This window comes from Parus major, chromosome 6, assembly GCF_001522545.3.
Source record: "Parus major isolate Abel chromosome 6, Parus_major1.1, whole genome shotgun sequence".
Taxonomy (NCBI): Eukaryota; Metazoa; Chordata; class Aves; order Passeriformes; family Paridae; genus Parus; species Parus major.
In genome coordinates this window covers 245377-267134 of record NC_031775.1, presented here as the reverse complement: position 1 = coordinate 267134, position 21758 = coordinate 245377, and the positions used below count along the sequence as shown (strand labels likewise).

General features: G+C 44.0%; 1 protein-coding gene, 2 long non-coding RNA genes and 1 other non-coding gene across 6 annotated transcripts; 2 read left to right on the top strand and 2 right to left on the bottom strand.

The window, feature by feature from the left end:
* The first annotated feature begins 136 nt into the window (after window positions 1-136).
* On the top strand, window positions 137-16755 carry DNAJC12 (DnaJ heat shock protein family (Hsp40) member C12). 3 transcript variants are annotated; one of them, XM_033515530.1, is made up of 6 exons: window positions 137-4211; window positions 7103-7181; window positions 8816-8955; window positions 10163-10355; window positions 12074-12208; window positions 16356-16755. In XM_033515530.1, exons 1-5 carry the CDS (start codon window positions 3717-3719, stop codon window positions 12166-12168), a joined length of 1002 nt encoding a protein of 333 aa, XP_033371421.1. In that variant the 5' UTR covers window positions 137-3716; the 3' UTR covers window positions 12169-12208; window positions 16356-16755. The 3 variants fall into 3 exon arrangements, with proteins under 3 accessions (XP_033371421.1, XP_015488118.1, XP_015488117.1); XM_015632632.3 differs by lacking the exon at window positions 16356-16755 and having other exon boundaries at window positions 138-1040; window positions 3703-4211; window positions 12074-13187; XM_015632631.3 differs by lacking the exon at window positions 16356-16755 and having other exon boundaries at window positions 138-4211; window positions 12074-13187.
* Window positions 4218-7015, top strand: LOC117244632. Its single transcript, XR_004498087.1, has 2 exons — window positions 4218-4383; window positions 6586-7015. It is a non-coding gene; the product is annotated as an uncharacterized LOC117244632 (long non-coding RNA).
* Window positions 16756-17986: 1231 nt separating the features above from the next.
* Window positions 17987-18068, bottom strand: TRNAS-UGA. Its single transcript has one exon. It is a non-coding gene; the product is annotated as a tRNA-Ser (tRNA).
* Window positions 18069-21117: 3049 nt separating this feature from the next.
* Window positions 21118-21631, bottom strand: LOC117244633. The gene is made up of 2 exons (XR_004498088.1): window positions 21436-21631; window positions 21118-21331 (listed from the first exon to the last, which is right to left on the bottom strand). It is a non-coding gene; the product is annotated as an uncharacterized LOC117244633 (long non-coding RNA).
* Window positions 21632-21758: the final 127 nt, after the last annotated feature.

Below are 21758 nucleotides of genomic sequence, written 5' to 3'. Positions count from 1 at the left end.
ACGTGACCGCCGCACGTGATCGGGCAACAACAAACCGGGGCACGTGACCGGGGAGTGCCGCCGGCGTCACGTGGCGCTCGTGCCGCCTCACGCCCCCTCCCTCAGGCGGGTCCGCAATGGCGGCACGAGGAGCCTGAGGGAGCGCTGAGGGGCGCGACCTGCCCGGCCCGGCCCGGCCCGGCCCCCGTGCCCTCCCTTCCCGTCCCTGTCGTGTGCCGCTCACAGCCCCGCCGCGGTTCCTCCGCGCTCCCCGGTCGACGGCTCCCGGCAAATGGCGGCTCCGCTGTTCGCTCCTCGCCAGCCGCGTGAGAAACCCTCAGGGCTCGCTCTCCGTCAGGGTATCGAACAGATACGGTGCCCCTTCCCGGGAGCGAGCTCCCCGCTGCGGAGCCTCTTGCAGGGTTGTGCGGTAGCGGGCCAGAGGGAACCCACCCAGAAGGGCTGCCCCTGAGCCCGTTCCCAGCCGCGGAGCGGGGCCGGGGGCTCGGAGCGGCCTCCCTGAGCGCGCTGAGCTGAGGGTGAGGGCGCTCACAGGGCACGGCCGCTGCCTGCCTGCCTGCTAAGGGAGCGCACGGCTGTCGGGTGTTGCCCCTCACCCTGCGGGATAACACGTTAGCCCCACCTGGGATTCTGCATCGCGGTACTCGAGCTCCCGGGATGCAGGGAGCTCTTTTGGGCGGTCAGCACCTGTCTAAAGCACTGCTGCTTGGGGAATGGAGCCTGCGCGGTGTAGGAGGGACCTGATGGTGAGCGGCGAGAGTTGGGATTTGATGGAATAACGGCCCCAAATTCCCGGTGTTTCCCGTGCTCTGCAGGGGTGTGAGCCGCTGGTCTCCCTGGTTTCCTCTTGGTTTCCTGGTGATCTCTTGTCCCGTGGGGTGTAGGAGCAATCCCTGGTGCCCCGCCGGGACCGTCCCTGCTCAGGCAACAGGAGGTGCCACGCGTGGACTTTCCGTGGCGTAGTTTTTTTCCCCCTGGGAGTTCGGACTGGATAGAACTCGGCCTTTTCCCCGGGACTGCCACCAACACAGAATTTTGGTGTAAGCTTCGTGGATAGAAATTTAAATATTGGTTTGTTGTTACTGTTTGACATCACGAGCTGTTTGCAGAATAGTATTAGTGGATTTAATAGAATGGATTAGTGGCAAGACCCAGGTTAGGCAGGTGGAATTTCCCTCGTGCAGGTCTTGATAACCAACAGCTTTTAAAAAAACTCGGGGATAAAATTTTTGATACATACGACTTTAAAAGGAGTTACTTTATGGATAATTAACTTTATAGGTGGTCTTTGTAGGGGGAGGGAGGTTTAGTTGTTTTTGTTTCCCCTGTGTTTTTTTAAGGTGTTAGCAACACTGAAAAATATTGCACATAATGTTTTTCACACTACCTGCTTCTCCAAACAAGCTGCAGAGTTAGCAGATCAGAAAATTTTTATTATTCTAAGGGACTTTGTACTCCAGCATCCTTTTTCCTTCTTGCCTCTGGGAGCTGAGGCAAGACTGGTATTTCTTAAAAAGCACGAGCAAGGTGCTTTTGTCAGCATATAAAGGGAAGGCGGGGCTTTAAGATTGGTTTGGTGGTCATTTATGGGAAGAGAGTTCTAAGGAAGAAATAATCCAGGTGGTACAGATGTAGGATCTGAGGCTGCCTGTGAAGGTATCAGTGAGGGAGTGGCTCAGGGATCCTAAAGCCTCCTCTGATCCTGCAGACCTTGCGTTAGCAGCAGAGTTACCCTCTGTGGGAAGTCAGTTTGGCAGTGCTTGGGTCCTCTTCTTCTTCTGTAGCTCTGAGCTTGTGTGTGAGGACAAGGATGGAACTCAAATATTGTGCCTTGCACTTCTCGTAAATGTGTTCTCTGCCCTCTGGAAGTAAAACCCATGAAGTCAGTTGAGAACTGGTCCTGGAAGATTTGATGCACTTTACAGGAATAAATTCAAATAGAGATTTCCAGACTTTACTGTTTTATTCAAAGGGATATTTATGACTTTTGCAAGTTGTTGGTAAATGTCCCGTTACACTGAAGCAGAATTTAGATTTGCTCGAGGCTCTAAACAAACAGAATTGTCAATTTGTGTCAGAACTGAGAGACAGCTTCTGTTGGTGGCTGGGTACAGAGAACAAATACGAGATTTCCTCACTTCCAGAACAGTTTGTACATCCTGATCAACACCAACCACATGTGAAGGCAATAGTCTGTGCCATCTCCTGTGCTGCAATTCCCTTTTAAATGAACTTTATGTCCTGGGACTAATGTTTATGTGATGCATATGTCCTTTGTGATCTCTCAGGGCAGGGGCACGGTGTGGGCACTGCCCTGAGGCTCCGGGGAGCTCGTTTCCTGGGAACACACAGCTGCCAGGTCCCAGCTTTGGCACTGGAGTGCGGCCCCAGGACCTGGCAGCACAGAAATAGCCACTGGAAGCCACAGGGGAGAAGGGTTAAAGAGCTTCCCTTTCACCTTAGGCAAACTTGGAAATACTTGGAAACAGGAATGCTATTGGGAGGAGGGACAGCTGTTTGTTTTTTGTCCTCCCACAGAGTACAACCTATTTAAATATTTATGTGTTCTGTTATTAAAAGACTTGACTTTCTTTCCTGTATTTTCTGGTTATTAAGTTGTGAATGGTGGAGATGGAGAGATTTGTAATTGCTAATTCTTCCACTTGTAGTGACATTGAAAAAAATTCTACTGTTTTATTTCCTCAGAGAAATACGTTGGTAGAGTTTACATCAGATTTAAATGGTTTCACCAAGGATTACACTTCTTCCTTTTAATATTATTGCTTTTGGTTACTTAGTATATTTTATAATCTTAGTGGGCTATCTGAACATGCAGGAAAAGGGGATTTCAGACAATGCAACCTTGAAGAGAAAATGGCAGAAGCTTCATATTAAATGTCATTGCAGAACATTATTAATGCAGATATTAAAGCACTTGTGGATGCGAAAGTTATATATTTGTTATTCCTAAATAGCTCTGAATGGCCACTGGGTCCTTCGTTGATTCACACATGGCCTTTTCCAGCCTTGGTCACATCCTGGGGATCTGTTCTCCTACAGGGTCACAGCATCTAGAACTGTGTAACTACTCACAGCATCTATTTGTAAGTGTCAAGGAAACATCAGGGTTTAATGACATGGAACTTCTCGGGTTGCAGAGCTCTTGCAGGGGTGGGAAATGTAAAACCAGAACTCCTAGGGCTCCAGGGGAAAACTTCAGCAGGTGATTACGCTTAGGAAGTAATCTTTTGAAATCAACAGATCATGGGTGACACCAAAGGTGTCCAGAGTCTCTGTTGGGCTGAGGCCTTGGGCATACATCATAGTTTAAAATTAAGGTATTTCACCTCAATGTAAAATGAGTTTCACAAGGAACATGTTTTGTGCACAGTGCAGACCTTCAATACCCAGTCTGAAAGTAATTTAGCATGAGAAAGAATATTTCATTTGCTAGTAGACACCGAGTGTTTCATGTCCTCGGGTAGTTTCAATTTGTCAGGTGTGACTGATGTACTGCTGCTGTTTGGTTTTGGGGTCTGTGCACCCAAGGGAGCCTGCAGGGAGTGAAGGTTGCCCCCTTTTTGTTGAGGTGACTGGCTGGCCTCCGACAGGCTTTTGCAAGGTTGGTGCTTTGTTCCCCAAAGTTTGCACCCCGTCATTGTTTTTTCCAAGTAATCCTTTTTTCTACAATTCCCCATCTAGCCGTCTGGTCAAAGATGGTGGCAAAAGTCGCAAATAAACTCGATCAGAAAATGGCTCAGGTGCAGGGCAGGCAGCCTCTGGGTGTGGGCCTGGTTTGCGGTGTCTGCGCAGGTGACGGCGAGAGACAAATCTCTGCCACGTTTCAGCGTCCAGAGCTGCGGTGCGGACGGGAGCCACAGCGGGAGTGCCCGTGGCAACTACAAATCCCAGGGAGCCGTGCCGGGAGCGGCTGGGCGCGGCCAGCGGGGCCAATGGCAGCGGGCAGCTCCGTGCGGCCGGGCTCGCAGCGTTCAAAAGCGGCGGCCGGAGCTCGGCCCGCGCCCGGAGCCGCCTGCTGCCCTGGGCTGCCTCCGGCTCCCGTGGGAGCGCTCCTTGCCGCTCTGTTCCACAGCCTCCCCGCCGCCTGGAAAGAGCTCTCCGCGCCGCTGCCCATGGATGCCATCCTGAGCTGCAACCCGGAGGAGCTGGAGGATTACTACAACTTGCTGGGATGCGATGAGCTATCGACGGTAAGAGCCTCTCTCCCCCTCCGCGCCAGCTTATTCACAGTTTGAACGTGCTCGTGAATCCGCAGGAAGCTGCGGGCAGGAATGTTTGAAATGCCTCGTGCACCTTCTTTCTTGCCACTTGTGGGATCTCCCTTGGAAAGCTCAGTTTTCCCTCCGACGTTAAGAGCCAGGGGTAAGGCTTAGGTTGAAAATGCCCTTTAGAACAGGACCGGATTATGGAGAGAGCCAACTGCATGTGTTTGACAGCATCCAGATAATAGTTTGGAATATATATGATTGGTTTTGAAAACTGAAAAGGAGCTATTTATATACAAGTAATACAATGAAAGTTCATCGCTTTAGGGCATTGATAATGCTGCTGAGTTTCTCGGGCTTTATACATATTGTGATAGGTTTTAAAATGTATTCACTGGTTCAGATGAAAACAAAAACATTATATCTTTTACCATACTAATGGTTTTTAAATGCTGTTTTTAATTACATTCAAGCACTAGGTCTACTAATTTGTTTTGGTAGCAGATACATGCAGCAGCTTTAGCTCAGCTATTTTTTGATTAATTTGCAGCTACATGAAGTGTGCATCGTGTTAAAAGTGTCCATACAGCTTTTCTTTTGCTAGTCTAGTGTGCTGTTTTTTTCTTTTAATTTAGCTGTTACATTAACTGGAATTGTGTTTCTGATTTGGAAAAGGACTTTTGATTACTTTGCTGTAATGAGGGATATATTCGGTGGAGATAAAAGCCGTCTTTTGCTCAGTAAATGTAGCCAGATGCTCTCACCTGTCCTAGTGGTGAAGTATAAAGATCAGGAGGAAACATCTTCGGTGTGTCCCAGAGGGAAATGGAAAGCTTTTCCTGAGGACACAGCTGGAAGTGATCCCAGCAGAGGGCACTGCTCAAGTCCCCACGCAGCCTTGTTTCACAGATGCTCTTTCTCGTTTCCTACCTCACACTAATTCCTTAAGGGCTTAGCAATTAATGAACTGTTCGAGTACATGTGAGAATGATTTTTCCAAATCGCTTGAAAATGAAATTAAAGAGCTGGAATAAACGCTAGTGGGTCCTGAAAAACAAGCTGTCGAGTACTATTTGTTGGGAGAAGCAGCAGATGTTGCTGCACTGTTTTTGACACAAGAGAAAGAACTCAGAGATCCCAGGCTGACCTCAGGACCCTGCACAGCTCTTCTGGGGTCTCTCAGAAATGTGGAGCACTACAGGGGTTTTGAAGACTCACTACTTTTTACAGGAGTCAAACATTTGGCACAGGCTGTTGTGGGCACACACAGCACACTCCTAGCTGCAGCACTTTCATCTAGGTGCTGAATATCCTGCTCTTGGTTGGACCTGGTTAAATTTAAGCAGAAATGCTTTCAGTTTCTACTGAAACTTTCAGATGTTTTGCTGTATTCAAGTAAACACAAACCAAGTTCATTCTTGGCTTCTGGTAGAATTGAGCTCACAGACACCTACTTCATCTTCAGATGTGACAGGAAGAGGGGAGATTTAATCTCATCCTTTTTCAAGAGCAATGTCATTTGTGTATAGTGGGTATTGGGTATCTTTCTTGCTAAAACACCTCACTGTATATTTTATATTAATTTCATGTATGTTATATAAACTTTTCTTTCTACTGATTTTTATTTTAAGCTGAGGACTTCGGTGCTACCCTTCTGCTACATTTTAACCCTCTGTACCAATTTGAACTTTCAAGTTCCCCCTGAAGTAACTAAGTTTTTGAGATAGTAGCTGGCTATACAGTAACCAGGCTCAGCAAGTTCTCTCTACAGATGTTTTAAAGTGTCTCACTGACTGCAGATACACCACATTTCATCTGTCCCTCGGGAAGCAGCTACTGAGCAGATGAGAAGTGCAGTTTTCTTAAGATAATACTGTAGGCCACATTTTTTTCCCCAGAATATGATGCCAACAAAATTTGTCCAGCTGGTTGAATGAACTGTAATTTTATTCTAAATAAAAAATATTACAATACTTAATTTGGAATAATTTAAATTGTATGTGGCTGTCATGGTTTGACTAATGAGGAATTTGTATAAACAGCCTTTGTAGTATGGGAAAGAATGGTAATTATTTGGTGCCTTAGGGAAAATTGTGAAAGCTTGAGCTGAACTGGAACAATATAAAGAGGTTTTGGCTTTTGAATTGTAAGAACCAGCAAGATACTTGGAAAAACACTAAGCATTTGAAAATCTAAGCTGCTGCCCACTCCAGTGGCTTCCTGTATTTTCACTGTTACCATGTCTTAGTTTTTTCAATTAATATTTTATGGTATAACAAACTATGGGAATTTGCAATTAACTGATAAAGTAATCCATGCCAATGTTCTAATGTTGATTATAAATCTATTCTACTCCAAGCCAAACTTCTTGCATGGAAAATTAACTTGAAGGAAGAGTGTGAACTACTGGTTATCGAGCAAGTTATCTTGGGGTATCCAAGATGGAAACCTCATGGGGTGCTGGCTGAAATTCCTATGAAGAGGATATGAAGGAAGCCACCTAAACCCACAAATTGATCTTCAGCAATACAGAGAGCCTTTGCTTCTTGCTGTGAGGCTTTGTTGAAAGTTAGAGTTGATTGAACAAAGTAAAGAGCAGCTGGAGTGATGCATTTTGCCTCTGTGGTCAAATGTCTTTGCACATCCATATTGGATGACTGAGCCTCACAAAAACAAGACTGAGGATGAGTGCATGGAAATGAGATTAAATAAGCAGTGTCACTGGTGGCAGATGGTTGTTGTTACCTACTTTGCTTGTAAAATTGATCAGGACAGACTCTTTCAGCATTCTTTGTTGTTCCTCCCAGCCTCTTTTCAAAAAGAAAAGTTGCAAATCTTCTCTGTGCTTACTCACTTTGTCTCAATATTCTGTATAGGTTGAACAGATTCTTGCTGAATATAAGATTAAAGCCCTTGAATGTCATCCTGACAAGCATCCTGGAAACCCCAAAGCAGGTATGTATTCTTCCCTGTGTAAAAACAATCTGTTTTTTATTTCTATTAGCATGGCCAAGATAATAAATTCAGCCTTAAAACTTTATTTCCCCTCAATATATTTCAATCGTTGTGCACACTGAGCATGTTCTATTTAAATTGCAAGCTTGTGATATTCTTTCTAAGACTTGCACACCCCTCTATGACAGAGCAGGAAGACACTTGTTGGATTTTTTTGATTTCTAGAACTTTGCATTATTTTTTTCTTTCTGCAGTAGATCATCTTTTAACACAGAATTTATTTCTGGAGCTTGTCCCTTCCTAGACCTGTGGAGTTGGTGCAGTTCCACGCTCAGGGGCTTTCCAGTGCCTCACTTGCGTCAATCAGTTAATTTGCTGCCAGGAACAAGCCCATGAGGAACACATAAAATGTGGTTTATTTTCTTTTAATGGAATTTAATGACTGGAAGTGAAGAGAAGGCAGCCCCACGAGGAGCCTCTGTTTGCAGAGCAGCAGCTGATGTTTGTGTTGATGAGGGGGGCAGCTCCTCAGAGCTGGGAGGGCTGAGCAGCACCTGAGTGATTTGGAGCCAGTCATAACCACAGAGAGCCCCAGGCAGAGCTCACCAAGGCTGAGCTACAAAAAAGAGCAGCCAAGTGCCAAATATCAGAGCAGCTTTGCTTGTCACAAAGAAATCTTATGTTCTGTCTTTACCTGGACATGCCTTATTTACTTTGAATACCTTTTTACAGTACTAGTGAAAATTTACTTTTTTATTTTATCAGCTTAAAGCTTAATAAAGAGCAATTAGACTTTTTATTTGTTGAAAACTAGTAACACTAGAATAAGAAAACCTAATCCAATTGTTCCCTCAGTCTCATGTTTGATTTGCAGTTATCAGTTTTGATTAGTGTTTGGGTGCAGTGTATTTCAAAAGAACTCTCTAATTTGTAAACTGGAATAAATGAATGATTGTAATAATAATAGAGAACTGTAACATAGGTGAGTCATAGATAAAGTGTAAATCTTTATAACCCTTCCACAAATAGGAACATGCAGCTGCATCCTTAGTAACCATTCCATGAAGAATTACCCCATAGGGAAAAGTGAGAGCTCTCATTCAATGTCTGGGTAACATTTTAGCTCACATAGAAAACACACCTCATAACATGCACAAGTTAATTAATCTGAACTATATTTAGATTATTCTTCTTGTTTGTCAGTTCCTGCTTATCATTTTTTCTCCCTGCTCATGGTTGTTTTTGCTGTGTTCTGCCTCTACTGCTGTAGATCTCAGTGTGTTCTTTCTAAGCAGTGCTGCTCTAATTTCCCCTTGTAAGGTGGTCGGCAGGGGCTGCCTTGTGCCTTTCTCCTGTGTACTCTCTAAGTTTCTCTCAACCTAAATTTAGGGGCTTTTGAAGCTGGTAGACAAAGGAACATTTCAATTCTGATTTGCAAGTGCACCAAAGGTGCCATGATCCTAAAGCCACGCAGAACTGTGCAAGCTGGGACCAGAACCACATCCCCTGGCCACTTGCTTCTCCTTCTGCCTTCTCCTCTACTTTGCTCTGAGCCGCTGCTGCCAGGTCCCCTTTTGCATCATTTCTTTGCCAAACAAACATTGTCTTTGGTGTCCTTTTGGTCTGTATCCTAGTGGAGGATTTCCAGAAGCTGCAGCAAGCCAAGGAGACTCTGACTAACGAAGAGAGGCGGGCACGTTACGATTTCTGGCGCCGGAGCAAAGTGTCCATCCCGTTCCAGCAGTGGGAGGCCCTGAGCAGCTCGGTGAAAACGGTCCGTGCTGGTGGAGACTCCGGGCCCTCGGGGGCGGGGGGAGGGAGGGCTGGCCCCAGACAAAGATTGCAGAGAGTGGGGATGAGTTACGGTTCTCAGTTCTGCTGCAGTGCCGGGGTCTGGGGGTGGGAGTCGTGCAGAGGCATTCCTGCACTATGGATGTTAAGGAAATTCAGGAAAAATTGCAGGGCTTCAGAAGCCCATTCACAGAAGAGCTTCAGGCCAGTAGTTTTAGAGTGAATTTATCAAGTTGCTGCTTTTATGTGTGTTATAGAAAGTTTAAGTAACTTAAGGGCTGTTTTCAAATGCTTTGGTACACTTTGCTTTTGTAGGGAACTTTAATTTCTTTTCAAAGTTATGTTAAAGCTAGGACCTTTTTGTAATATATTCTCCTTTTGGTATATTGCTTATCAGATGATGCTGTCTGATTAAATAAAGATCCCATTGACAAAATCCAGAAGATAGTTCCTTGAAACCCTGGGCATCCCACAGAGCTTTGGAGGGGCCCTGCTGGGCTGCTGTGGTACCTAGGACAGAGGCAGGAATTTTTTATATATAAAATTCCTCCTGATTTTGCTATTGAGAAGATTTGGTAGCATGTCCCTAGTAGTGCTCAATTCCATAATATTGGATTATTTTTTTTCCTGCCTTATTAGAGTGAATGATAGTTACAGGGCTACATGGTCATATTTTTTGGCAGGTAAATAGAAGTTTCCTATGTCAATTCTGTCCATCTCAATTCTGTTTAGGAGAGAGGTTTGAGACACTTCAACATTATGCCTGAGCTTAAATGTTTGCTGGAAATATCCAGTTAAGCTTAGTTCAGTTCCAAACAGATGTTATTCCACAGATTTCAATATTAAGTCTTTTCAAATTGCCTTGCCTTCAAAGGGTACTTTGAAGTCAAGGACAGCTTTGAAAATGAACATTTCTGAAGCCACTCAAGCCCTTTTAAAAAATGTCTGAATTCATGACAGAAGAAACTGGACAAAAAGCCCTTAAAATTCTGATGTACATTTTATTCTTCACCCCACCTGACACAAAGTGTCCTCTCCGATGCTGTTGGTGGCAGCTGTTGCTTTCCCCCCTCCTGTCGACCTGCAGGCTTCTCAGTTTAACCATTTATTGCAGTGATGTAAGAAACAAAGTAATTCAAAGCCCACTAAAACACAGGGTTTAATTCTTTGTTATGTTTGTGTTGCTTTAGTCAATGCACTGGGCTGTCCAAAGTAAGAAGGACCAAATGCTGGAAGCTCCCGACTTTGACAATCCCAACAACGTGACCAGTGAGATGTGGACCCAACAGACAGGAGATGGATTGCTGGAAGGGAGCAGGGAGCAGGAGGATGTTGCAATTCCTGATGTGCAACCACAGTCTTCAAAGAACCCAGACTCCCCAAGTAAGTGAAAACAGCAGTTAGAGAAAATTGCAGCATCCAGGGATTGGCCTGAAACGGGGGCATTCAGTCATGAGAAAGTCTCCTCCAGAACAGTGTGTTTAGCTTGTAGCTTTTTAAATGTGGTTTTGGCTTGGCATTTTGGTTTGGGTTTTATGCTTTTGATTACTTATTTAATTTTGAAGTTTTCAGACGCTCCTTCCTCCCTATCCCAAATTTCTTTGTTTGTTTGCTAGCAAAAGCAGCAACTGGGTAAGAAGGAAAAAAAAAGCTTCAACCAAAATGTAAAATTTTGTTTTTCTGGTATATGAAAATGAAAAGTAAAAAGAGAAGGCAGTTATTTTCAGTGACTTTTTTAAAAATAAATTTTAAAACTGTGAAGTAAAATATGTAGGTCTTGGGGTTTTTATCCATTATTTAGTATTTTTTTGCACAGTTTGCAACTGATGAGTTGATGAGGTCTAACATTTGAGACTTGAAGGCTTCTCTTGTATTCAAAGAGTTTTGTTTTTTCTAAGTAGTGTATGCACCAGAATAAATGTGTGTTTCAAAAGTGTCCCCTACCAGTCAGCACTTCCTGGCTGTGGTTTAGGTCTGATCAAAGCTTCCTTAGCACCATGGGCTGCCTGATCCTTCAGGAGTTCCACCATCCTAGGCCTGTGTTAGCACGGAGCTATTGTTCAACAAAGTCCTGGCACTTCTCCCCAGTTTGATCAAACAGGAAATTAGGGTGAACTGTGAGGTCAGCAAAACCTGATGTAATCCCAAACATTTGTGGAAGGCAGAAAATGGATAAGAAAATTCTACAAAGAAGTGTATTTCAGACCTAACTGAAAACTTGATTTTGAAAAATTATGCTCTATAACTTAATATTATTTACCTTTTTTTTTTTTTAAATTAAATCATCACTGTATCCTTTGTAGAACAGTAAAATTTTGAAGTAAAGAAGACGTCATCTTGTTCCTTGTAATGGTGAATTTTCTTTGCAGGCACCTTCTTTCTCAATTATTTTAAATTTTATTTTCCAGATATTTGAATGGGAAAAACATCAAACTCATCAAATGCATACTTTATTTATCCAGTGACATATATTTACATTGATAAATTAATGTAAATATATAAATAAATTAATAATTAGTTAACACTCTAATATATTTGACAGGATGCATATGCACTTCAGTGTTTATACCTGATGTTGGGATGTTGGTAATATTTTTGTTTTGGTCCAGCAAAAATTTATACATAGGGTTTTACTTTGAAACTGTGGCATTGTCTGTTCCTGTCTGCTGGCCTGGATGAATTCTGGATCTACCTCCTACATGGTTATTTCAGCTCAAACAAGAGATTTTGAGCACCAGCTCTGCTCATAGCATTCAGTTTGCTGGAAAAGGAAGATTTATCACATCCCCATCTTCTTCCTCAGATGAAGCCAATGCAATTTGTTGAGTTTTCCTTTGTGAGTCCTCTTTAGGGACTGCCAGGGCCCTTGGTGTCCTCCTTCAGGCCCTTCCCAGCTGATCTCTGTCCTGAAGGTCGGGGTTTGAGCTCCTGTTCCAACTCAGTGCTCGGATTTGTCAGTGCTGCTCAAGAGCACTGAACTGACCACTTTTCTCCTTACCCTTTTTTTTGGGAAGACTATCAAGTATAATTTCAGAAAATATAATTTTATGCATGTTTATAATAATTTAGTTGTCTTTCTCTTTTTTTTTTTTCCCCCTCAGGATTTTCAGAGGGGAATTACTGGCACTTGCGTTTCCGCTGGTCGGGCGATGCTCCGTCAGACCTTCTGAGGAAATTCAGAAACTATGAGATCTGAAATGAGAAACACACAGGAGCACGACATCAGCTCTTCAACAGTTCAGTATTTTTTTTTTTTTGCCAGCAGTTATAAGTTATTTGTCTTTTGTATTCTCTGATTGTAGTGTGTTGTTCCAGCCAATGTCTAAATACTGGTTTATCACACATGCTGTGAGCGTTACAGATGGAGGTTTTTCTGTTCAGTAAGCAAAGCCTTTTCCAGTGTTAACATTAAGTGATTTTGTGAAGTTATCAAACATTTATATACTGTTTCTTGTATTCTCAAATATTATGTAGTGATGAATACTTCTCTCCATAGTGTGAAGTTATAAAAAACATACTCTCAGTAGAGCCCTGGGCTCCAGGGTATCCTGCTCAGCAAGAATCTTCTGAAAGCTGTATGACAATGGACTGTAAACAGAACTGTGCTTATGTCTCAACTCTGCTCTGCTTCCATCTCCATTGCATTGTACTCACTGCAGTGATTTATAATGTACCCATTACAAACTTGTAGGAGAGTTGTGATCTGATGTTATAGATGAAATAAGAAGGTTCTTGTTACCCAAGGTCTCTCTGACAGATCAAGCACTCCTAAAAATCACTCGTCTTCTACCTTAACAAGAACACTTTTTGCACCAGCTATTTGTTTTGGAAGGCAGTTCCAGAACTTCTCCAGAGAGCAATTTTTGTCTTAAGATGTATTGGTGGAAAACTGAAGCCCTGTGTATGTGTGCCAGCATTGTCCTGTGGCTTCACAGCACTTCCCATCCCTGCTCAGGTGTGCTAGACATGGTTTTATCAGGGTTTTGTATGGCAAGAAATGAAAAATCAGAACAGTCAGCACTAATGTGTACAAAACCTCACATGAAAAGTTTTTGGTCCTTTGGGCACCTTTTCAAATTCTACATTGTTGTTTATTTATTTTGTGTTTGTTTTCTTCTTTGCAAACTTGGCTAATATGTCGGCTGTTGACATTGTGGTGTTGTGCAGGCAAATGATTCCATCAGCAGCAAATAAAACTTCATGCGTAGAGAAAAGGGGTTGCTTTCATCCTTTAATTAAATCCCTCCCCACCACAGAGATTCCTTTGGAATTCCTGGTTGTTTGTGTTATCAATGGGTAAAAGCTTAAGGAGTGCAGTTAGGAATCCCGGGCAGTGCAGTGTTGTCCCCACGTGGAATCAATGCGAGGCCTGGCTGTCGCTGCAGGGCCGTGTGTGGCTGTGCTGCCTGAGGCACAGTTTGCCACACACTGTCACCCGAGTGGGAGGGAGGCCTTTTCCTGCTCCTAAACAGTGAAGGGAGAAGGGGTTTTTACCTCGGTATTTCAATAAGGATCCTTGTTGGTGCACCAAGGTGGAACGTGCCTCAGTGCATGAGAGAGATGAGATTAATAATTCTCTGTAACATCTGTTAAACATGACTGGTTTGCTTTTTATCTAGTGCATTTGCTGCTTTACTTCATACAAAGGTGTTTGCTCAAGAAAGACTTGTGGTCCATTTTCTATAGAGGGACTGGAAACAATGACAAGCAGTAGTAACAAGAAACTCTTACTGTATGAGAAGGATACCAAGTAATAGGGAACAATTTTCCCTCTAACAAAAAGGTGGGAATGCAGCCAGCTGGAGCACTTTGGATCAGACAGCAGCAGCCCAGATTCTCCTCTGCCCCTTTCACTTGCTGGTAAAGGTAAAAGGGATGGATGGATGGATGATTTAGCACCTAATGAGCTGCTTTCCCTTGAGAAGTGAACATACAATAGACCTTTGAACAGCAAACTAATAGTCTGTGTCATTAAACTGATGTCATTATTAGCCAATTATTGCGTGGTTGGTTTTGGCAAAGAACCTTTGGATGTTTGTTCTGGATGAATAATTGCAGATATTTGGAAGGCTCTTAGGCCTGGACAAACTCATGGCAAAAGTTTTGTTTTGCAACAACCTGCTCAAGATCAGTCCTGTAATTTGTATTTGCCCTCACCAGGAGGGCAGGTTCTAACTGGTGCTCCAGTACACCAATGCCACCAATATAGACTTCTTTTTTTTCCCTATTTCTGTAAATGTTAAACTTGAAATGGTCCAATTGTCTGTATTTCTTAAATTGAATGAATCTGTTCCTAACAGAGCAAACCCAGATGTACTGGAAAACAAGGGGAGCCTGTGTAGCCTGTTTTTATTCCCCAAAACCATGAGGGACCTGACTTGTGGGCCAGTAACAACAGTTAATTGGAATGAGTGGGCAGCCCAGTTCTCCCTCACACTAGAAAGTAAAGAAACATGCACCTGATAAATTAGTCAGTGTTAGATCACACCCCAAGCACAACCTGCTCATCTGTTTCTTTAAACAGATTGCACTTTTGTAGTTTTTGTGTAGAAGTTTTTTGCTGGTAGGATGGGAAGATGCAGCGAATGTCGCAGCTGACAGCAATACTGTGGTGCTTTGGGGCCCCTGCACCAGTGAGCACCAAACATAATTCACCTGCTGGATCTTCAGCTGGGGCAGGGCTGGTGAGGTGGATTTCGGGCTCTGCCGAGGTGTGACTGAGGCAAACAGAGGAGTTTGTGGTTTTCAGGGCCCCACTGAGATTTTTAAACTCTCTTTGCAGAGTGGAAACAGCAGCAAAGGGTTGTCAGTGTGGGTGGGGAACAACAGCAACAAACCCAGACACTGTTTATGAGATCTGGGCCTGGGAGTCTCAGGCTGGAGGAGTGCAGCTCTCTGCAAGGCATGGTGAGCTCCTATTTTTGTCTTTTGTTCCCTTCTGAGTGCTTAGGTGGGCACTAAAGGGCCCTGAATGTTTTGGGTACGTGAGGGCTCTGATTTTTACCGTGCTGTAGCTCTGAGTGATTTGGTATGAACATAAATCAAGTGGTGAGGTGAGCCCAGGTCCTCTGGAGTCCAGGGAAAAGTGTTGCTAAAGCCTGGCCTTTACTGGACTTGGGAAGGCTGAGGAGTTTTCACCTGGAAGGTAGGAGACAGCAGGAGGGGTGCAGGTGGATGGTGATAATGGTGATAAAAGTTGCTCAGTGCCGTGTTTCTAGGTCTTTGAAGCTATTTCAAACAGAAAACAAGCAACCAATTATCCACTTACTTACAATGAAACTAAATAGCATGGGGGGATTCTGGAATTATATAAAATTATTATATCTTTATTTGCAGCCTTTATACTTGTGCAAGTGCAGAATATAGAAGATTGTCGAGAATAAATCCATTCTCAACCTTTTTTGTTTTGCCAGTATTTGCCAAGTGCCAGTGTGTAAGTTAGTTTGGATGATGAATACTGACAGTATATGACTTAAAATCTCAGGCTGAGTAATGCTGGATGATGGGTACGGTCGTTCCTTGATTGTTTTTTTCCTCCTTAAATGAGATTTTTTAGAAAGGCAGTTTATATGTTCTATAATAGAAGCAAGTATCCTGATTATTAAAAGAGATACTGTGTATCTTTAATTTCCTGAGCACCAACGTTGCTATCTCCCCTTCCCAGCAGGCTCATCTCTCATTTCAGGATATGAAAGTGTAAGCAGCGTTGTAAAGCTGATGAAATTACACAGCAGAAGATAAAGCCACTGGCTGGGTTGTTGGGCAGATGATTATCAGTTGGTTTCTGCTGGGTATTTTTGTTGCAGCCCGGTGCACACACTCCCCCTGCTGTTGTCACAAGGCTCCCTGTGCTGTCCCCTTGGCTGTGTTAACCTCACCTCCCTCCCTCGCTCGGGCTCTGCAGGGCTCGTGTCTGAGTCCCGGCGGTGCTGCACAGCACAACTGGGAGCTCTCACTTCAGGCTCTGATGGCTCTAACCTGGCACACCCGGTGGAGGCTGCAGAAAATGAATTTCCATTCCTCCATTCCATCTTCACGGGGGTCTGCTCTTTTTCTCTCCATCTGGCAGAGCAGTAAAGGAGAGGGTTCCTTCTAGAAAATAAAATTTGCTGCCGACCTTCAGAAAGTTTCCAGTCTTGATGTTATAGTTACATATTATATTGTTGGCTTTTCACAAATATTAAAATGAATGTTATGTGTATAAGAATGGAAATTTTGTTGTATTAATATAGTTTCCTTTATTTCTGTTAGAAATAGTGGTATAATACATGTATGTTAAGCTATGACATAGCATTAAAACAAAAACTGATTTTGTTTGTATAACCCAAAGACTGAAAAAGAGCTGGAGACCCTTTTTTTTCTTTTGTAAACTTTCTTATCCAGATGAAGACAGCAGTGACCAGAGCTCTGGGGGAGGAATTTATTGCATTTCTGGTATCAGAGAATGTAAATCTCGATGGTGCCAAGAGGATTGATCTATTGGGAAGGGGCAAGAGAAAACTAAACAGAAGAACACCAAAGATCCTAAGAAGAATGTATGAATATGTATGAGAATTTATGGATATGTAGGAGGGTTCTGTTTTTAAGGGACAATCCTTTGTCAGTAAGGTGTGCTTTCTTGGCTGAATGCAGACACCTGGCCACATCTGTATACTTTATTTTTTTCTCCTAATTGTCTTTTTATTAAACTTTTAAATTCTGTAAAAATTATGTGAACCTCGTTTTTCACACTTGACATGTGTTGTGGTTCTCAACATTTTCAATAAAACAATTTATGCTTTGCTGCTTTGCCAGAAGTGCTTCTCTTGGCAGCAAGGACAGAGCTTTTCTGAGGAGATGCAGTTTGACTCCGGCCATCAGTCCTTCCACAGACTACGTTTACTTTGTTAGGACTGTCACAGCTGCCCCTTTGCCAGCTGAGCTTCCACAAAGCCCTCAGATTTTTGCTGGGTGAAGGACTGTGAGCTCCTCCTCTTCCTCACAGCCTTTGTGTGATTGATACCCGTGAATACGTGAAGAATGAGCAGGAATGGCCAGAGGGGTAAGGGGCTATTGCAGCTCTTTGGTTCTGGGTGCCTTTGGTGCCTGCTGCTGCTGGAGGCCCTCGCTTCTGAGGGATCTGAGCCTTCCCCAGGATCCCCACCTCCATCCTCGGCCTGCCTCTGCCAACGCACTTGCGTGTGCCCTAAGAGAAACAAACACAGCCTGAAATCCCCGGGAGCCTCGCTAGGGAGCACTTGGAAAAGTTCTTTTTGCTGCCAGCTTAAATAACTTTTGTTTGTTCCCTCGTTCTTTATTGTTCCTCTTCTTTCCCTGCCTCTGTTTCTTGATTAAATGAAGTTGCACAGGCAAAATATGCTAGAGGAAATGGGTTTGCATATGTTTGTGTTGGGTTTTTTCTTGTCTTTAAAGGAGAGAGGAGTGAAAAGTGGTTGTTGCTGCTCTGGCCTATTTTGACCCCTGTGGAAATGGCGTCTTTTATATTTCCAGCCTTTTCTTTCTTGACTTTGCAAATTTTTCAGCCCTTCACTAGTGCTGGGGCCGTCTGAGCGGTGAGAGCTCAGTTTAAGCCAATTAGAGACGGTCGGGGAATGCTGCCTTCTTTTGTTTTTCATGGTTATTGATGGCATAATGACTTCCGTGGGGTTTTCCCGGGCTGTGTGTGTGTCTGTGCATCCTCTGCTCGCTGGCGCCCAGCAACGGGACCACCGGGACAAGAGGCAATGGTCGGAAAGTTCTGCACAGGAACTCCCCGCTGAACTCAAGAGCAGTGACCGAGCGCCGGAGCAGCCTGCCCAGAGAGGCTGTGGAGTCAAATTCCGGAGGCGTCCGGCCGCGCTCCTGCCGTGTGCTCTGGGCTCAGCCTGCATTCCGACCTGCCCCGTCCCAGATAATCGCTCTGGCTGCCGCAGAGGCCTCCAGCCGACAGAGACGGGAGCGGTAAAACTTGCACACGCCGAGAAATAGAAGAGGGCCGGCAAGGAACAAAAAAAAAAATCCAAGCCCATCCGGGCCGCAGCGAGCAGGGTTCGAACCTGCGCGGGGAGACCCCATTGGATTTCAAGTCCAACGCCTTAACCACTCGGCCATCGCTGCTGATGCTGCCGCTGTGCCCGGGCCGCGGCCTTATAGGGCATTCCGCCCGCCGCAGGCCCCGCCCCCAGCCCGCGCAGCCAATGGGCGCCGCCGACGGGCGCCGGCGGCCCCGCCCCGCAGCAATGGCGGCCCCGCCCCGCAGCAATGGCGGCCGCGGCTCCGCAGGAATCATTCCCAAGGCAGAGGAGACAGCAGCCATTTGGGGTTACATTTCAGTAAACATTTCTCCTGGTTTTACTGTTTCTTTCAGTCATTACGAGCTGCCTCTGTCGTATGACCTTTATATGTAATTTAATTCGCGGCAGATCGTTTCTTTACGCTCGCAAAAGTCAATCGCGCCGGCAGTAGCACAGCGGGAATTAAATTTCATTTGGCTTTCTACCTGTGTTGAAGTGGGTAAAAATAATAATTCTACCTGATTTTTCATTCCTGTGGTCAGAGTTTTTGTTTCGTTATTATTTTAAGTAGCTGGAGTGATATTGGTGACTGTGCTTCCCACCCTTTTTTTTTTTTTCGGTATAAATTATTGCTCAAAAAGCACTCTTAATAATTGCGTTAATTTCCTAGGAGAACCAAGAAAAAGCGTGTCAGCTTTTGCAATGCTTGTTCCTTCCCTTCTCCACCCCTTGATCTGTGGCCTTTTATTTAATCAACACCGATCAGCTTTACAAATTCAGTGGTTTTAACATTTCTTCCTGTTGGAAATCTATGGTGCTTGCAACAGAAGAAATAGATTAGATTCTGCCTAAGTTAACAGGTACTTAAAGCAGTGTTGGCTTATGTGTAACTTCAAATATTCAAGAGTAAATTTTACATCTCCCTGGAAGAATGTGAATGAAATGATGGCTCCAACAAAAATTGTGTTCTGCAACAGATAATGCTTACACCACAAGACTACAGAATTTTGGGTTTTCTCCCTGAAAAAAAGCAGTAGCAGTAGGAAAACTCATGCTGCACACTGGAGAATATTTCTTCTGTGGTCCTCCTGTTGCTGTCTGTTAGCTTTGTGGATCATTTAGCAAAGCTGAAACCATACAGCCAACAAAAAAAAAGGATTTACTACGGAAAATTCAATATATGGCTAAAGTTTCACATTCTGTGAATGCCTAAGGATGGATCTGGGGGCGAGTTTCAGCTGGAGAATCCAAAGTGGCTTCATTCCTTTGGTCAGGACACATAGAACAACTTTTCCTTGTTTGTTTGTCAAGGATGACAACATTTGCTGTGATACAATGGCTGCTAGGCAGCTTCCATGGAATTAATTGGCATCCCATGGTGGTTTTTATTTTATAAACATCACCTAGAAGAGCAATAAAAAAAATTTCTGCTGGCTAGGTAAAGCCAAGTGTTCCTGCACAAGGATTTGAGGCTGCTGGGTTGAGCAAGTGCTGCTGCTCCTGCCTGATGTGTTCAGTGAAGGCAGGATGCAATGTGGATGTGCAATTTTTGCATGTGCAAAAAGAGCTGTACAATTAATTCCATCCTAAAGCTTTCACTTTGCTGTTGAAAATGTGGTTCTTAAAGTTGGCAGACTGTGGAATCTGCTTTAGCCTCTAATCACATGTTCTGTAATAGAGATTTTTGGAAAAATTCTATCAGTTCTATTTTAATTTTAATGAAATGACAAGCTCAGTGTTACGAGATTATCCAATTGTATCACTGAATGTTGTTGTAGGCATCAATGCAGCCCAATGTTTTGTTGCATTCTTATTTTTAACAAATATTCTTAACAAATTTGGGCATGTGTGTGCTACTGGAACCTTTTTCCCTTGATACATCTTTGCCAGACTTACTGGATTTTTAACAAGAAGCCCGTTCCTCTTTGGTTTATCCACACCTTTCCTACCTCTTTATGAAAACAGAAGGCAGATGGATACGCTTTCAAAATCCGACTGTGCTGAGTATGGTAGGGAAACGCTGGGCCCCAAACACCCTCATGGCAGGTTTATTAATGAGATTTGGCTTTCGTGATGTGTGTGTAACACTAAAGAGTAACATTGTTCCCAGCTGAACAGTGAAACAGGCTTCTGGCTCCCCTTCCCTACTGCCTTTGTCCCCGCTCTTTGTCTGAGAACCTGGGGATCTTCAGGAATAACCCTGTTTAATCTTTGGTTATTCTCACCTGAATAGCCTGCATTTCCTAGGCAAGAAAAGGATTCCTGGTGAAAATTCCAAAAGGTAGCTTGAAGAAACAAAACTTGAGCGATGGGAGGTCTGGAGATTTGTGTAAATCTGTCTGGAGAGAGATTTGTGTAAATCTCCAGAACCAAGTTTAGGAATTTCAGTCATTGTTATTTCACTTCTGACATGGTGATATTATTAATTTTGCAATTTAAACTCCCAGCTACTAACTTCACACTGCATGGTTTCTCAGTAGGAATGGGAATTAGTGCCTTGTGAGCAGGCTGTTTTTCAAGAGTCATCTCTTTAGGTAATATTATTTATTGTTTGTATAAAATTATGTCTTAGGGGTTCAGTATCATTTTGACAAGGTTGATTAAATAGTAACGTACAAATATGAAATATGTTAACTCAGTGCTTCCATTAGAAGTAAATAGATGTGTAAACAGCTGAAAATAGAAATAAATTACTAATTACTGGATTTACTTACAGATAATAGCTGGAGGCAAATGGAGAGTCAGAATATTGGAATGTGCTCTCTCTAAAAAAACAGATTTATTTCTGAACTGCTTCAAGTGACAACTAACATCAAAAGTTATTGCAGGAGCGTAACATTTTGTTAAAGAATCTGATTATAAAATTTTCTTTGGCCTAGCTGAATCAAAATAATTTTAGAAAATATGATGGCATCTATACTGGTGGGCACAGGGTGTGTCTAAGGTGCTGTGTCTGGTCAGACAGTCATGCCCTGCTGACATTCTGGGGGTACATTTAGTTATTCACCAGTTAGGAATTTGTCATTTGCCTTCTGTGGGAATGAAATCCAGGTACCTGAGATGTGGAAATGTGAATTGGCCAGGTTCCTTATGTGGATGATCACTGGCCAAGACTGGGAATGTCTTCACCCAAAGCAGATAGGAATACCATATTTGATTTAAAATTTGCTTTTTTTCATGGGTACTTTAATTGATTGATTAAGTTTTCAGCGTGTTTGCCCTAAGTGCAGTGTCTCGATAGGTCTAGCTCTCATTCACAGCTGTGAAATCCTACCCAGAGTCTTACAGCAGAAGATAAAAAAGCAGAACTTCGTTTGCTGAATCAAACAGGAGGGGGATTCACGGGAGGCTGGAACAACCCAGTGCCTGAAAAAACAGTGTACGACAGAAGAGAGGATACGTGAACACGAAATGATTTCAAATCAAACCCGACAAAGAGGTTTAGTGCACGGCTTCCCTCTGGGACCTACCTGTGGCGGGGCGAAGGAAGAGCGGCGGGACCGTGCCCGCGGGGCAGGAGCAAGGGCCGGCCCCTCCTCAGGACCGAGCACTCCGGTCGAGTCCGATCCCCTCGGGTCCCGCAGGCCAGACCCCGCTCAGCCTCAGGTCAGGACCCCTCAGCCTCAAGTCAGCGCCTCCCGCCGGCTCCCCTCAGGTCAGACCTTCCCCTCAGCTCCTCTCAGCTCCGCGCCCTTTTCCCCTCAGGTCAGACCTTCCCCTCAGGTTCGCGCCCTTTTCCCCTCAGGTCAGACCCCCCCCACTCCCCTCAGGTTCGCGCCCTTTTCCCCTCAGG

Bases quoted from the DNA above. Each gene is read 5' to 3' on its own strand.
- DNAJC12 (XM_033515530.1), top strand. From the start codon at position 3,717: ATGGTGGCAAAAGTCGCAAATAAACTCGATCAGAAAATGGCTCAGGTG. The intron at 8,956-10,162 runs GTCCGTGCTGGT...GTGTTGCTTTAG, and splicing joins TGAGCAGCTCGGTGAAAACG to TCAATGCACTGGGCTGTCCA. The intron at 10,356-12,073 runs GTAAGTGAAAAC...TTTCCCCCTCAG, and splicing joins AAAGAACCCAGACTCCCCAA to GATTTTCAGAGGGGAATTAC.